Source organism: Penicillium oxalicum, chromosome IV (assembly GCF_001723175.1).
Source record: "Penicillium oxalicum strain HP7-1 chromosome IV, whole genome shotgun sequence".
Lineage (NCBI taxonomy): Eukaryota > Fungi > Ascomycota > Eurotiomycetes > Eurotiales > Aspergillaceae > Penicillium > Penicillium oxalicum.
Genome location: NC_064653.1, coordinates 372,912 through 388,621, shown reverse-complemented (window position 1 = coordinate 388,621; position 15,710 = coordinate 372,912). Strand labels below are relative to the sequence as shown.

The 15,710-nt window shown below is 52.1% G+C and overlaps 5 protein-coding genes across 5 annotated transcripts; 3 read left to right on the top strand and 2 right to left on the bottom strand.

Moving 5' to 3' along the window:
* Positions 1 to 549: 549 nt before the first annotated feature.
* On the top strand, positions 550 to 2,103 carry POX_d04918 (uncharacterized protein; the record flags this gene model as incomplete). Its single annotated transcript, XM_050113776.1, has 3 exons — positions 550 to 832; positions 928 to 1,887; positions 1,955 to 2,103. 3 exons carry the CDS (start codon positions 550 to 552, stop codon positions 2,101 to 2,103), a joined length of 1,392 nt encoding a protein of 463 aa, XP_049968727.1.
* Positions 2,104 to 3,519: 1,416 nt separating this feature from the next.
* POX_d04917 (uncharacterized protein) lies at positions 3,520 to 4,643 on the top strand (the record flags this gene model as incomplete). Its single annotated transcript, XM_050113775.1, has 2 exons — positions 3,520 to 3,717; positions 3,786 to 4,643. The coding sequence occupies 2 exons, from the start codon at positions 3,520 to 3,522 to the stop codon at positions 4,641 to 4,643; spliced, it is 1,056 nt and encodes a 351-aa protein (XP_049968726.1).
* Positions 4,644 to 5,673: 1,030 nt separating this feature from the next.
* Positions 5,674 to 6,495, top strand: POX_d04916 (uncharacterized protein; the record flags this gene model as incomplete). Its single annotated transcript, XM_050113774.1, has 1 exon — positions 5,674 to 6,495. The coding sequence occupies one exon, from the start codon at positions 5,674 to 5,676 to the stop codon at positions 6,493 to 6,495; it is 822 nt and encodes a 273-aa protein (XP_049968725.1).
* A 432-nt stretch (positions 6,496 to 6,927) lies between these two features.
* On the bottom strand, positions 6,928 to 9,686 carry POX_d04915 (uncharacterized protein; the record flags this gene model as incomplete). The annotated part of the gene is made up of 3 exons (XM_050113773.1): positions 6,928 to 7,501; positions 7,577 to 9,313; positions 9,376 to 9,686. 3 exons carry the CDS (start codon positions 9,684 to 9,686, stop codon positions 6,928 to 6,930), a joined length of 2,622 nt encoding a protein of 873 aa, XP_049968724.1.
* A 3,559-nt stretch (positions 9,687 to 13,245) lies between these two features.
* On the bottom strand, positions 13,246 to 14,241 carry POX_d04914 (putative alpha-L-arabinofuranosidase axhA; the record flags this gene model as incomplete). The annotated part of the gene is made up of 1 exon (XM_050113772.1): positions 13,246 to 14,241. One exon carries the CDS (start codon positions 14,239 to 14,241, stop codon positions 13,246 to 13,248), a length of 996 nt encoding a protein of 331 aa, XP_049968723.1.
* Between the last annotated feature and the right edge of the window lie 1,469 nt (positions 14,242 to 15,710).

Sequence of the window (15,710 nt, the reverse complement as noted above, 5' to 3'; positions counted from 1 at the left end):
GCTTCGTCTCGTTGTGTACAAACAACAAAAACGTTGCTACAGAAGCAGGAGTATACTGTGGTCGCCCCGTAGACATGTTCTGTTCTGACGGTCCACCAACAATTGAAGGGACTTATCTGATCCAGCGCTCCACTTGTGGATTGTCGGCATTTTCCGATTTCGGTCGAGGGCATGCGACTGGCTGAAATACAGAATTGGAGTAACCTGGAGGTCCCGGTTGCTGATACGATCCAGTAGACCGATAGTATGCATCCCCAGAACTGGATCACGGACGAAGAACCACATGGACCAGCAGTTGGGTTTTACCCAAAGCTTGATGGAGCAGTCGGCTGATAGGGAAATTGTACGGACAGAAAGCCGATTATCAATTCAAGTGTGTCCACTACACCAAGCGTGGCCACGACTCTCCAGATGATCACGGAGGGTCGATTTTCACAAGCTCTCCAAACAGCCTATCCATATGCAAAAGGCAGCATCAAGTAGCTGCATTGAGCCCAGGACTATTCTCCCTCTTCCCAATACAAGATACTGCCGTCACGATCACAGATCATGATCGATCCCGACAACGGATCCAGCAGAAATCTGCCAAACAAGACCCCTTGCCTGAGCTATTGGCAACGGACCACCCGTGCATTTCCTCATCTTCGAGCTCAGTGTATGGATCCTGTACCCGCCGACTCGCAGTATGTGATCATCGGATCGGGGATATCGGGGGGGTTGACAGCCTTTGAGCTCCTGGAAGCGGGAGTTTCTGCAGAGAAGATTGTCATCCTCGAGGCTCGCGAAGCCGCCAGTGGTGCCAGTTCGCGAAATGCGGGCCACGTGCGACCGGGTAGGTTTGCTTGTTGGTTGACTCTAGGAAACTAACCAGAAAGCAATGTGGACTCATGGAAGACTTGTGTTCTAACGTTTGAGTCATTTGGTCAGACGCATTTCGTGGTTTCAGCGCCTACGCGAAACTTCATGGTCCTGCACAGGCCCTCGGCATCATCTCCGACGAGCGTCGGGTGCTGGAAAAAGTCGATGAGTTTGTGGCGAAATATCACGTTCCCTGCGACTTTCATTTGACCTCGACATTCGATGTGTGTATGACTCCTGAATTCGCGAAGTACGAAGCAGAAAGTTTTGAACAATTTCGAGCGGCTGGTGGTGATGTATCGCACATCCGTTTCTATGAAGGTGCAGAAGCGCGGGCGAAGACCAGAATCCCCGACGCCATTGCAGCTTACGAGTGGCCGGCCGGGTCCAGTCACCCAGCTAAACTGGCGCACTTCTTACTGGAATCGGTCATCGATCGAGGCGTGAGGCTGTTCACTTTCTGTCCCGCCACCGAGATTGTTCAGTCGAAGGAGTTGGCGACGTGGGACTGTCATACACCACGAGGCATGATCCGTGCAGAAAAGGTCATTCACTGCACCAACGCCCACGCGGCTCTGCTGTTGCCTCAGCTGGAGCCCTATCTTCGTCCCAACCGCGCTCAGGCCCACTCGCTCATCCCTCCACCAGCATTCGCAGGAAGGAATACCCTGGAGCAGACCTTTTCTCTGCGATACAGCCTTCATCATTTCTACTCATTGATCCAACGTCGCGGGGATGGCACACTCATCTGGGGGGTCTCCCGCTCCAATCCGACGCTCAGTGCCGAGACGTTGGCAAGTCGCTACAGCATCGACGATTCACATTTCAATGCGGAAATTAAGGGGGATGCGCTCAGCAGCTTCAATGAAATCTTTCCGGACCCATCACAGGGGATGGGCGATGTGCATGGTGAAGGTTTCGACCACGCATGGACGGGGATCATTGGTATGACCACCGATTCGGTTCCCTTTGTCGGGGCCATCGAATCGTTGCCCGGCCAATTCATCTGTGCGGGCTTCAACGGTCACGGTAAGAAGACTGAATCTCCATTCAAACGCCAGTTCATCAACGCGCGGGCTAACGGTCTCCCCGATAGGAATGGCGCGAATCTTTACTTGTGCCCCAGGGCTTGTGAAGCTGATTCTCGGGGGGAAGTGGAGTGACACTGGGCTGCCCAAGTGCTTCCAGTTTACCCCCGAACGACTGGCCCGATTTACCGAAGGAGAATTTCCATCGATATGGTAGAAGTAGAACGCGAGCTAGAAGACAGTCAGGTGACAAAACTACACCATACAATCTTCAGCTGCTTAAAAGCTTCTTTCAACCCGACTTCCAATAATGTGAGAGCAGATTCACTTGGAGAGTGGAGAGAATCGCTTGCTGTGGCATCTGGAGCGAATAGAGAGCCTGAACACCCGAATAGTACTGACGCCAATGTTGTTGTTTTGTTTCATTCGGCGCAGTCCCTTTTAGCTTTCTTGCGATAGTATCCGTATGCGTCAAGCTGCACAGAGTTTGGAATTGATCCGGGCATATTCAATGTTGGAAGCTTTTTGTTAAGAAAAAAATGCCTCAGAATATGGATATTCCACGCTGCTTGTCGTATAACACAAAGGCGGGTGTCGTTTCCACGAAGGCACGAGTCCATACGCGGATCTTCATTGATATCTACGACCATCCATACCTTAGACGATAGACTTTAACCGGCACGCCGCGCTTTGGTATTTACCCTTCTGACAAAGCAACCTCATTCAGAAAAGTAGCAGCGTCCACGGGCAGTTTCAGGATTTAATCATTTCTAACCAGACCAAAAGAATTCTCCGAAAGTCAATCGGCGCCTCGGTGGCCGCCACTGGCAGTTGCCGGATGTAGTAAACAGTATCTTTGCGAATCGCTACTCGATAGATGCAAGGCAAGCAATAATCACCGATTGACTTTGTCTTTATCCTGATTTTGAAGAAGTCTTTCGCCGCGAAGCAAACTATAAACGGTGTAGAGGAGAATCTCGAGACTCCACTCTAGTCAACACAAGCTTTGCCCAGCGTCCGGCATCTCCAGTACATGCATCTCCCTTCCACAGTGTCGAGTCTAGATATTCAAGCCGGAGTTCAAAGCTCATGTGAACTCTTGTCTAGACTGCCGTGTATTGTTCACGTGAGAAAGCAGGACCGACGCTCACTTCAAAAAGTGAGCCGCGCAGAGGTTATTTTCTTTCCTCAAGAGACATCCTGGACTGACAACCGGCGAGCCCTGGATTGAACTCTTTGGAAAGGTGCCGGCCAGCTCAAGGACCTCATGCAAGCTCAACGGATAATTGGCTCTCAAGTTGAGGAATGCCACGCGAAAAAATGCTGGCTCGCAAAACGACCACTGCGGATACCAGTCTCCTCCCCCTTGATTGGAATTCAGGCCCGCGGGACGCGAGCAATGAAGACCGCGCACGACTTGTCGCTCTGGCATTTTCTCTGACTCAATAGAGAAATGGAAATCAACAAATGAGGAAAACATGTGTGATTTGGCAAAGGCTTGTAAAAAGCTATTAATTATCTCCACTCTCCCGCCGTGGCAGCTGTTTTTAAGTTTTTGTCTTTCCTTTCTAGTTTTTTCATAGCATGCGTCGTCATTCTCCCATCATCTCTGCAAGAAGTGGTTGAGTTCACGATGCCTGTCCATCGCTACACATTGTTCTTACTTGCGCCCATGCAGGTGGTCACTGGATTCCTGGTGCCTCCTCCTCGAGGCACAGCCCATCCGGATACCACGACAGAGTGCTCTGCTTGGGTATCCCCCAGTCCAGGATCGACGTGTGCAAGTATTGAAGCATCAAAGTCACTGACAGCCGATCAATTCACAGCCTGGGTATGTTCATCAAATGAAAACCGTCCAGGAGATCCAATTGCTCATCAACGCTGAAATCCACCCACCAGAACCCCTTCGTGATCCAGTCAGATGGGACATGCGCTCTCGTGTCCGGATACGACTACTGTGTCCAAGTCAACTATGGAATCTCCCCGACCAGTCTCGCGGACACTACGACGGCTGCATCCCCAGCAACAGATGCAGACGCAAATGCACCCAAAGGCACCGGGGCCTCGTCTCCAGCTACCAACTTGACTGCCAACGCAGTTGAGAACCCCCCGTCGCCGTCCGCCGCCAACGCAACCACCAATGCCTCCAACTCCGCAGCTATTCCCTCCACCGAGGACAATCATTCTCCTAGTCCCATCGAGCCCGGCGTGATCAGCGGATGCAACTCCTACCACGCCGTCGTCTCCGGGGATTCTTGCCAAAGTATCGCCGCCGAAGCTCACATCGACATGGCCGATTTCGTCAAGTGGAATCCCAACGTGGGCCCTGGCTGCGCGAGTCTCTGGCTAGGATACTACGTCTGCACCGGAGTCATCACTCAAACCACTCCCGAAGTGATCGTCGATCCAGTACCTTCGCTCACGGTCCCTACGCCTCTGGCGGCGGCCATTGCACCGAGCAGCACTCCTGTAGCTGCTTCGCCGCCAAGCCCGTTGCAAAATGGCATTTCCAACCAGTGCGACCACTACTACATGGTGAAAGCGGGAGATAACTGCTACTCCATCTCCGCAGCGGAGGGAGTCTCTCTCTCGGACTTTTACACTTGGAATCCGTCTGTGGGTAACGACTGCTCCAATCTCTGGCAGGGATACTACGTCTGCATCGGTACCGCAAAGGCCCCCGCTGCGACTCCGAGTACTTTGAGAACCATGGCGCAAAAGGGCTACCCGACTCCAATCATGCGTCGGGGGGTCTAATCTGGGGCTCTTGGGGGAGGATTTTGGAATTTCACTTTTGGGGGGGAAGTTGATTCATACGCCACGACTTGTCAACTTTTGCCCACACATTCATGAAAATGAGGCTATCATTCCTGGTCTCGGGACACGAGATCACCAGCTACCTTTGCATTGAGGATTCTTGTATGGGGATTTAATAATCAGTATTAAGTCTTGCCAGATGATCCTCAATGAGGAAATTTCACCGGGTAAACCTCATGCGGTTTCTGAGCGGGTTTGGTGACATTGGCAGTGGTCAAGGGGTGCTGGTGAGCTGATGGGCTCTGTGGTCCTGAACTATGTATTAATTTGTAATCGTAATTTCCAAATGATTCTTCACCTACTTGACTTTGCGAGAGAAAAAAAAATAGGGACCAGAAGTTATTGTGAGAATCAAGTGTCAGAAATAAGCAGAGAAGTATTTGTAGCTGCTGATGCATCTAGATCGGACACCACGGTAAGGTGAAATGGATAGTGTCGGGAGTTGGAAGCGCATAGCCACGGAACTCCCAATAGGTGCAGGTATCCAGCCCTGCTTGAGGTCGATGAACCCACGGAGTACTAGGGCTACCTAAGGTTGGATCCAGATGTTGATCCGACATCGGAGTGACTTGAAGGATATCATACCCTGTCGTGAACGAAATTGTGCCGTCAATCTGGGCTCCTGAGGATCGAATCAAGACCCTTGCTTCTTCGTGGCAATCGTACTTGTTCTCGGTCATCGGTTGCTTGAGACTTTAGTTGGAGGGCTGTCAATGCTGACGCGCGCATCCCCCTCTCTATAACCGGAATCCGATATCGGCCGTCCACTTTGCATATCAACGAACCTCCAAATCTGCCTGGTGCCCTTGACGCAGTTGTATATAAGCCCAGCCTCATTTCATCTGATAGAAAGAGAAAAAAAAGAACAAGAACAGCCAGATAACTAAAACCAACTGGCAATATCTTTCGTAACATCATTTCACCCAAAGTCTCATAAAATTTACAATCCTCCTTCTCCTCCCCTCAGAAGATGTCCAGCTCCAAATCCGAGTCCGCCACCTATACCCACGGGCACCACGCCTCGGTCGTCCGCTCCCACAGCTGGCGCACCGCCCAAAACTCCCTCGCTTTCCTCCTGCCCCATCTCAAGCCCACCATGAAGATCCTCGACGTAGGTTGCGGTCCCGGTACAATCACCGTGGATCTAGCCTCCTACGTACCCGAGGGCCATATCACGGGACTCGAGCGAGCCGGGAGCGTGCTCGTGCAAGCGCGCGCCAACGCCGCGAAGCAAGGCCTTTCCAACATCGACTTTGTCGAAGGGGATGCCAATGCACTCGACTTTGACGATGAGACCTTTGACGTGGTCTTTTGCCATCAGGTGCTTCAGCATGTGGGCGATCCGGTAGGCATGCTGGCGGAGATGAAGCGGGTGACGAGAAAGGGCGGGATCGTCGCGGCCAGGGAGTCTGATTATGGGGTTTTTGTCTGGTATCCTGAACTGCCAGGGTTGAAGCGTTGGCAGGAGACGTATGATCGAGTGGCGAGACGGAATGGGGGAGAGCCGAATGCTGGGCGGACGCTGCATGTGTGGGCGAAACGCGCTGGGTTGGCGGATGTTCGATGTAGTTGTACCATGTGGTGTTATGCCACGCGAGAGGAGGTGAAGTGGTGGAGTGAGACGTGGGTGGAGCGAACTGTGTCGTCGTCGTTTGCCACGACGGCGCTGGATCATGGAATCGCCACGCAGGAGGATCTGGCGGCCATTTCACAGGCTTGGAAAGACTGGGGCCAGGATTCAGATGCGTGGATCTCGATCCCGAGTGCGGAGATCCTCTGTGTGAAGCAATAGAGCGTGAGTTCTTCCCTTTTTCTGTGGACTCTATTGTCAATGAAGGTGGTTGCGGAGATGATGAGTATTTGTTGCGATGCTCCAACGTTGAGCGGCGGGAAAAGGCGAGGATCCTTACAATTGAAAGTGTAATAGCCGCCATCTACAGATAGTTGACGGGCAGGGTCCCGTCCGCAGCCTGTGTTGATCTCTAGGTGAAGGTGATACTATGGCAAGGATTATCTAAGATTTGATTGGAACCTCCAAAGTGATGGGATGCAGCCCTGTTTTGGAAAGAAATAAGAAAAAAAAAAAGACAATGTTATTCAAATGACGCCATTGAAGCCCTGATTCATCACACACCCCGGGGTGCGTGATGAATCGACAGTGACTGGAACCGTCTCTATTTACCCAAAACAACGCTAGATTAAATCACGGCCAAAGACAAAATGATCATGCTTCGGGCTGGTATTCGTAACGACGCCAGTTCTCACTGACCCACCATCGTGTGACATGCGCAGCTTCAATCACCCATTTCAGGGCCTCTTCACCATGGGCGTCTTCAACCTCTTTCAGAAGAGGAGGCAGTGTGAACGACTGAAGCTTGTGCAGCTCGTGCGGATCCTGGTCCACGTCGGAGAACCGCCACTCAACATCCGACACCAGAGGAACCACGAGGCGGTATGGCTTGGGAGCGGATCGCACGGCCAACCAAGTCGCACCGGTATTCATGACGGTAAATTGCCAATCCAGCTTGCCGTCCTTCTCCGGAACAAGGTCGCGAATCATGGATTGACCTTCATACAGTGGGAGAAGATCCTTGATGGCGCGTGTGGCGTCCTTGTCGAGAGATCCTGACTCAACTAGGAGGTCCATGATCGTCGGCACAATCTGCATCGACGTGACTCGTCCGTCGATCTTGATGTGAGGAAGTTTTGGATGTGAGAACACTAGCGGAACGTGAAAACTGGACACATGAGGGTTGTCATAAGGAGTGACGCCGCCGTCTTCGATCAAAGAAATGCCGCTGTTGAATATGTGAGCGCGATCCCTACTGCAAAGCTGTGCCTCTATCAGACACGCAAAAATGGGGAAAACTCACTGGTCACCGACGAGCACCACCAATGTCTCATCGGCTACTCCGGCTTCCTCGATAATCTCAAAGACCTCTCCGATCCACCGATCGGCCACGCCCAGTGTATTCAAGTACCGATTCATCCGGTTTCGACCATTGAAGATGTTGTGGTGCATGAGCTCCTCGATCTTGTCCCCAACAGGCATGTCCCAGGGATAGTGGGTCTGTCCCGTCAGATGAGTTAGGAACAGGCGCTCGTGGTGTTTTTCGGCGTGTTTCAAAGCGTCGATAAAGTATGGTCGGAGCTCGTGCTCCGGATAGCCCCAAAAGTTGAACTTTTTCGGTTTGTGGCCGTCCTTTCTCTCGCGCGAGTCTTTCTCAATTCTGGTGTCTGTGACTTTGTCCTTGAAACCCAAAACAGGCAGTAGAAGATCTTGATTGTCATAAGTATCGGTGATACTTTGCATAAAAACGGAATGCCAGGGCCATGTTTTAAAATCGTCACCTTTGACGTGGCTGCTCTCATTCGTCCCGGACAGGGCATTCAGGGCGTCGAATATGTGCGGCATGCATGGCTCATAGATGTGGTGCAGATACTCTTTGTTGAAATCAACGACCAAAGGCGCAATTCCACACACCGAGGCCAGAATGCTCTTCAGCGTAAACGTGTCTCCGGTGTAGGCGTTAGTGGCGTACATTCCGCCGCGCGGCTCCCATGAGTGATCGCTATGCGACCAGTCGGCTGAGACGCCCGTGAGTCGCTCGGCGTTGCGGGAAAGATTGGCCAGTCGCTGATCGACCACATCTGGAATCGTACCACCGTATGAGTCGCGGATGATATCGCCGACCCACGATTCTCTGCGGACGGGAAAGACATCCACTCGGGTGCTTTCCAGCTTGAGCAAGAACACGTGCTTGATCTTCACATCACCACTCTGAAGCGCCGTGCGCCATGGCTTCACGAGATCACGATCCAGGTTGGAAATCTTCAACGGGTCGTGTGTTGGATCATAGTGTAGCGCCGCTCCTTCTTTGCCATTCTCGTACCAGTCCCGGAAACCGGCCAGTGCCTTCGGTGGCAGCCAGTCGAGGTGGTGAGGGGAAGCGAGAGCAGTGTGGTTGTATAGCCAGCTAAAGTCACCGGGCAAGTCGGACGGAATTTCCACGGAGAAGGTCGAATCACGCTGCGGCGGCTTTTCGAGGGGCGTGAGAAAGACCGTCTGCGAAAGGAAGGAGTATGCGGGATCGGACGGGCGGAGTAGTCCCAAGAAGAGTACAAGGATGGCGGCCGAGGCTGTGAAAACGCGCAAAAGCAAAGGCACAGGTTTCCTCGGCGTCGGCTTCCGTGGGGCAGCGGGGTCGTCAAGGTTGAACATGGCCTCGGAGTCGTTATCCTCCTCATCCCAGTCTCTGTGGGCCACTTGCGCATAATTACCGGGACTTTTGGAGGCCGACTGTGGCTTCCAGCATGGGAGGAGCAGGCGCAATGCCTCGCACAGAATGTAGGCCACCGTTCCAACCCCATTGTAAAGATAAGAACTCGAGATCCATGTCGCGGCGCCAAAAATCACTTCCATCACGATGATGCCCGTCAGTCCAGCCAACAGGGTCTTGACGGAGGCGGCATCTCCATGGAACGAGTGCGCTTGTCGCCAGTGAATCTCAGCTCCTGTTTGTGTGTAGAAGGAGATATTGGCCGCGGCCAATCCGGAAATGGAGAGACTATGGAATCGTCGCGAAATCAGTGTGAAGTCATGGAACGGTCTGCCCCGGGTTGTACGCCAGTAAAGGAGGTTTGAAATTGGCTAGACACGAACAACTCTTACCTGGCGAAGACCACCACCGGTGCAGAAATAATGCGGAGCCACCTTCTGCGGAAATTGTGGCACAGAGCTCGCGCGATGAGGATACAGGCGACATCTTGGTAGAAAAAGGTGGGCCCCCAAATGACGAACTTGCTTGGGGAGAGAGAGTTGAGGTGAGAGTAAATGCGTAGTAGCTTGGCGCTGATGACACCGATGAAGAGAAGAGAGAACCAGTACTGGCGCGAGGCTGGCCAGTATACATCAAACCATAATGTCGGCGAGAGCAGAATGCGGGCGGTGTTTTTCAACCGCTGTCGCGTGCTACCCTTCATGGTTGCGCACAGCTCCCCGAGCGGAGTGGAAATGCCTTTTCGTGGCTGAACACGGGAGACTCGGCGTTACCGTTGACCTTCCATGCCAGAGCGACTGTGTGAAGAGACAATGTTGGGGATCCGATCAAGAGTGGTTGAAAAGTTGAATCGAGAAGAAGGTGGTCAGTGGTCAGACTTGAGCCGAGACGTGAAAGAGATTATTGACAAGGCGAGATTTTCCAGGCCATCACCCACTGCACAGACAAGCGGTTGGCGGCGCGGGCACATCGGTCCATATAACCGCCAGCCCACGGCCGTTAAAGGGGGTCTGGTTTAGTCCGTTTGGGGGAGGGGGTCAGAGCCCTCGAATCAGGCGGCCCATTACCACATCCTGCATGAGGGAAGCCTGAGATGATGATCTGTCCAGGCTGAGGATGGGGCTGAACACAGAAACCTGGGTCCACCGAAGATGGCAGAGGGGCTTCATGGTTGAGGCAGTGCCCTCCGATCTCTTGGAACATTCAGGTGGTCAAAAAACAGACCCCCGTCAAGTACTCAACTCAAGTCCCATGGAAGAGAAGAGACACCGAAGCCATTCTCAGTCCAGACCCCATCGTGTGCGGTACGGGATCACTCTGCCGTCACGGATTTTCCAGAGTGGGGGAGATCGGAACGAGAACTACGCTCGGTTCCCGGTTGATACTCCAAGCCCCTTTCCCAAATCTAGACAATTGTATCTACAGTACACCCACAGGCCCACCTGCACTCAGGTTATCATTCAACAAAACATGATATACTGGAACCTCCAGTCTTTCTGATCACCCGAACTGAATGAGGTAGTTGTCCTAATCAAAAAGACTTTCGTCACCCAAGGACCAAACCGATCAGAACCTTATAGCCCCTTGAAAGCTTGGCAGCCTTGGCATACAATACATGACAGTAATCACACCAACGAACTTCCTGATTTGAACAAGATGATTGGACGAGTCCCGTTTCCTTCGTCCCAATCTGACAAACAATGTGTATCTTTGTGCTTCTCTAGAATAATAATCCTCATTGTAATACGTCGTTCACCGGAATTAGAGAGCACTGGTGACCTGGCAACTTGCTATATACAATGAAACGGTGTACCATACGGAGTACATGCATCGAATATAGTGTTGTATCGCACAATCACACCATCATATATTCTCCTTGTACCGGAATACTCTTAAAGGCCGATGGTCTCGCCGTCAAGCGTAGGCAGGGAATTTCGCCCAACCCTATGGGGCCCGCCCCGCCGCCGAGTGCTAGTGGTTCCACGTTGAGCTGTGCGGTTGGTCTTTCTTGCCAAGTTGACACGAGGTGTGGAGAGCCCTGCACTTCTAGGCCCCAACGATTGCTGGAACAAGTAGATGCCTCTCTCTGTGGAGCATAGGCAGAGAGTATGTGGAGGGGTACGCCATCAAACGTATTGCATGGTTGTCGAATCACTCCGGCGAATTGTCTCCTTCTTCGAAAACCAGATCGACGACCGTGGTTGCTTCTAAAATGTGGGCTCATAATCGGTGAGAGGCTCATTCAATATGTTGCTGTGCAATAGATTTGACTGGGCATCGGTACATAAAGTTCACTTCTACAGGACGGAGACCCCCTGAGTGGTTCCAGATCACATTTTTATGCTGCCACCTGAGTGATCTTGACTCCGAGATTGTTTCTGACATCAAGGATTAAGCATGTACTGGTATGATGTTCACAATTCCTCTCATTTCATTCTTGGAATTTTGCCAGTCTGGATATCACTGCTTCTGGGATATATATCTCAAGGAGAATCAGCATCAACCTTTCTGCCACATCCATAGCCAAGGTGAGCAGGCAGGCTAGGTGAACAGCCTGAAATCGAGCATTAACCTTAGATGTACGATTACCTAGAGCTTGATGTCACCTGTACATGTACCCGACTCGACTGACTGATGGAATGAAACACCTAGCACAGGATCCTGACTGGATCCAGTATATGTGCCCTATTCAAAGGCGAATGGATGCTCCACGATTCAGACCTGGACGCGTGTGGTCCAGGTTGACCTTGTAACCAAGAACCTTATGGATTGAAAAGCTTATTTGTAAAATTTCTATCCAGTACGTTCGGTCCCTATCTTGATGCATGCACAACGTCCCGTCTGCCCGGGTCTGGAAGCATCTCAACCACGTGGCAGCCGTCCCTGCATGACACCACGATGAAAGTTCGGCTTGACCCGTCCTGCCAAACCAAAGATTTGATACACCGCACGTGGTCCCGTCCGGTACCTGGAATAGGAGCGCAGAAAGTTCGCTCATTTTCATCTAAGCGAATGGGAACGCCGCCGTTGATAGGTAACCAGTCAGTTTGTGATGTACATTCGAGATGGATAGGAAAAGGTATGTGGCTGCCCGGATCTAGGATCAGGCAAGCGCACGTACAGGAATTCAAAAGAGGAAGAGGGAGTTGGGCAATATCAATGGTGATTACTCTGGGTGTCGGAGTGAATCAAAATTGCTTTCTCTGAGTCGGACGTGGGTGTTGAACCCACGCCCTTCGAGTGACCACACAAACTGGTGATACTTTGTGCTTGGTCACTCTGATGTTCCATCCCCATCTCGTGATGCTCAGGTACATCGCCACGAGACAGCGCATACAACATCCCACTGGAGATCAACTACTACAAATGGATCCAAGATTGAAGAGAACCTTGTGAAGCTCTCTCAAGCGTAAGGAATTGACATGACATATATATTTTGAAACCACAATTCTTTTTTTTTTTTTTCCAAAAAAAAAAGTTGTCCGCAACCAGTGGAATCCAGTGGTTGACTGCCCGCCCACCCAGCACATCTGGGCCGTATGTCCGAAGGCATACCCTGAACACGGATGTACTCCTTGGGGGGAGCTCATCGCACAGGAGGAGGCAAAGTGGTGAAGGTGCAATACCACTAGGCCGCTGGCCAGATGTCTGATCAGCTTGAACTGGACCTAAATGATAAGCGAGCAAACAGGAAAACTTGGGCATGGTTAACATGTGATTCAAATAATGTTTGATTATCGACCTCCATACCTTTAGCCGCTGGGGTTCTTCTTGTCGGTAGATTAGTGAAAACTTATATACGTGGACCTTTCAATCATCATCTGTGGCTGGAATGCTACGCTCACTTTCACCAATCATTACATCCGGGGATCTTCGCACCAACAACACACAATTATAGCCTTGTTGGCTTCGGCAAGGAATAAGCTTTGTTAAGCTACCGGAAGATGACCCGCAAAAACCGTGGAGCAACGACTTTGAACATTTGTACTACGAAGGAGAGGAGAGAGAGTGAGAAAAAAAAAGGGACACACTGGTCCAGGACCACAGGGGAATTTTTTTTATTGAAATTACTTTGGGACTGGATAGCCCTCTTGCGAAGAGGAAAAAAAAGAAAAAAGGGGTTCTGATACAAAGGGACTTGGAACCGACGTCAACGCCGATCTTGTCTCTAATTGCTGACTATATACACCAAGTCATGTCTGCTCCAGGAGATTACAAACACCACTCAGGATAGATGAGATTGCTCAACTAGAGACAACCATCTAGTGCTTCAGGGTGAGAACACCGGGGCGGTAAGGCAGAGCGTTGTAGGTGGGGTTGGCGTTGGGGTCACGTCCCTGGTACAGGAACTGGAGGTTGCACATGTCGATGGTCATGGTCTGGTCAGGGTTGGTACGGACGAGGTCACCGTGGCTGATGTCGTTGGTCCAGCCAGCACCGCTGTTGGCCTTGCCGGCGAAGGGAGCACTCTCGGAGCCAGCGTTGAGGGTCCACTTGCCGTTGAGGCTGGTGGCAGTGAAGGAGCGGAAGTAGCGGCCGTGGGCACCCATGGCCTCGACGATCATGAGATACTTGTTCTCGCCGGCAACCTTGTAGACCTGGACGGCCTCGAAGAGGTTGGCGGTGGTGTCGCTCAGGATGACCTCGGAGGCACCGCCGAAGGATCCGGGGAAGTTGTTGAGGGCCATGCTGGACCGGTAGATCTTGCCGTTGTCACCGGCGAAGAACAGGTACATGTTCTGGCTGTCACCGATCAGGGTCTGGTCGATGGGGCCGGTACCGCTGTTGGCGATCTTGCCGGTGAACAGCGGGTGCTCAGACGACCATCCATTGGCATTGGAGGGGTCGTTGGAGGTACGGTAGGAGAAGGCGCTGGCGCCCCACTGGTAGGCGAGAACCCAGACGTTCTTGGGAGCGAAGAAGAACAGAGTCGGGGCGACAGCGTTGAAGTTCATGGGGTTCTGGCTGGCGGAGGCCATCTGGGACCAGTCACTGAAGAGACCGAAGTTCATGGAGTGGTAGTTGCCCTGGGAGTCGGCCACGGAGGCGTAGACAAGGTGCTTGCCGTTGTAGACAACGTTGGTGAAGTCCTTGATGGAAGTCCAGCCGTGCTGAGGCTGAGCCAGGGCACCGGTGGAAGACCAGCGGTATTGACCCTGGGAGGGGACGGCGCACGCGGCACTCGCAAGGGTACCAGCCGATGCGAGAAGCACAGTGAAAGACGACCACAGGTCGAGGTTAGAGATAGGGGAACGCATGTTGGAAGGATGAAGATTGGTGATGGGAAACAAAAAGAAGCCGAGAATGAAAAATGAATAAACAGGAATGAAAGGAGGTGGGTTGATGGGCGAAAAAAAAAGTGTCTGAATCAGTGCGACAGCCAGACACTTTATATAGATTTGGGAAATCCCTTCTGCCCTGCCCCTAATAATCAACCGATGCAGGAGGCAATCTCTGTTATGGGCCAGTACATCTCCACGGCGGGGGGCAGGAATGGAGGGTAGGGGATGGTAAAGGAGCTTAGCCATCGATTTCATCCTCACAGACGGACAGAATGTCTTAGTTGCCAATAAGGATGGAGACCTCCGATGTTTCATCATCTTATTCAGGCGGCATTTCAGATATTGAAAATGGATCCCTCGCGCAGCCGAGATTCTTCAGCCCGACTGTTAACCTCGCAGCATGACGGCACTAGCACCAACATGGCGCCGCACTAGGGACTGGGAGTCATGAATGGGCATGTGTATGGTCGCCCTAGACCCTCTTTTAGCCGGTGGAAATTGCGGGGTCAGGGTCTTTCTTCTGGGCCCCTGAAGCGTGATTGTGGCGCGACAGAGCCATCGGGAATTTGCCATTCTGGATTGAGCATATTTGCCGACATCGATGTGCCAAGCCGCTCGTCAAGGAGAGTTGAAGGTGGAGAGTTGCACGCTCCGGACCAAACTCATGCCAACTCTGCGAACGGGCAGTGACCAATGACCACCTTGCCATGCGGGAGGTTCCTGACACAGGAGAGAAAAAGCCCCCGACTGATCTCGTTGCGGTCTCTAGTCTGCCGGATAAAACACAGGAGCATCCAGGCTCTGAAGGAAGGAGGCAATGTGAAGATCCCGCATACGATGGAACCGAGGATCCTAGACCCTGGCCGTTTTAGGTTGTTCTCCGAGGGTCGAGTCCTAAGACATTATGAAACGGGGATAAGGGACCCTCCCTGTAATGTACCATACAGATGCACTTTACGACGATCCACCACGGCCAGTGTTTGACGGTATTTCACTATGGCAGACAGCTGTGGTAGGCCCATGTTGAGCGGCACTTGGAGCTTCAAAGTGGTTTTTGAACGGTAACGTTACTGGGTCCAGAGCACCCATGACTGTGTTGCGTACTGTATCTTCGAAGATTTCCCACGTCTTCTGTCAGCTTGCTGCCAACCTCGAACACGCTACGTGCCAGCCGGGGTTGGGGCATGGTGACTCGGGGCGGGAGCCCAGACCGCAGCCAGGGCAGGTTTCGAGATTGCATCGCCTGTGAAAAGGAGTCGAGGATGGCATAGCGGTCTCGTAGGCACCGTATACAGTGGAAAAGAGATTGACGCGCAGAGGGTCCCGAGCTACGGAGGTGGTTGAGGAGAGGAATTCTACTCAAAGCTGGCTGTTAATGATCACGAGACTGCTAAAAGGGACGCTATTTCTCAAGAGTGAAAAATGCAAGCTCCAATTGACAAGTC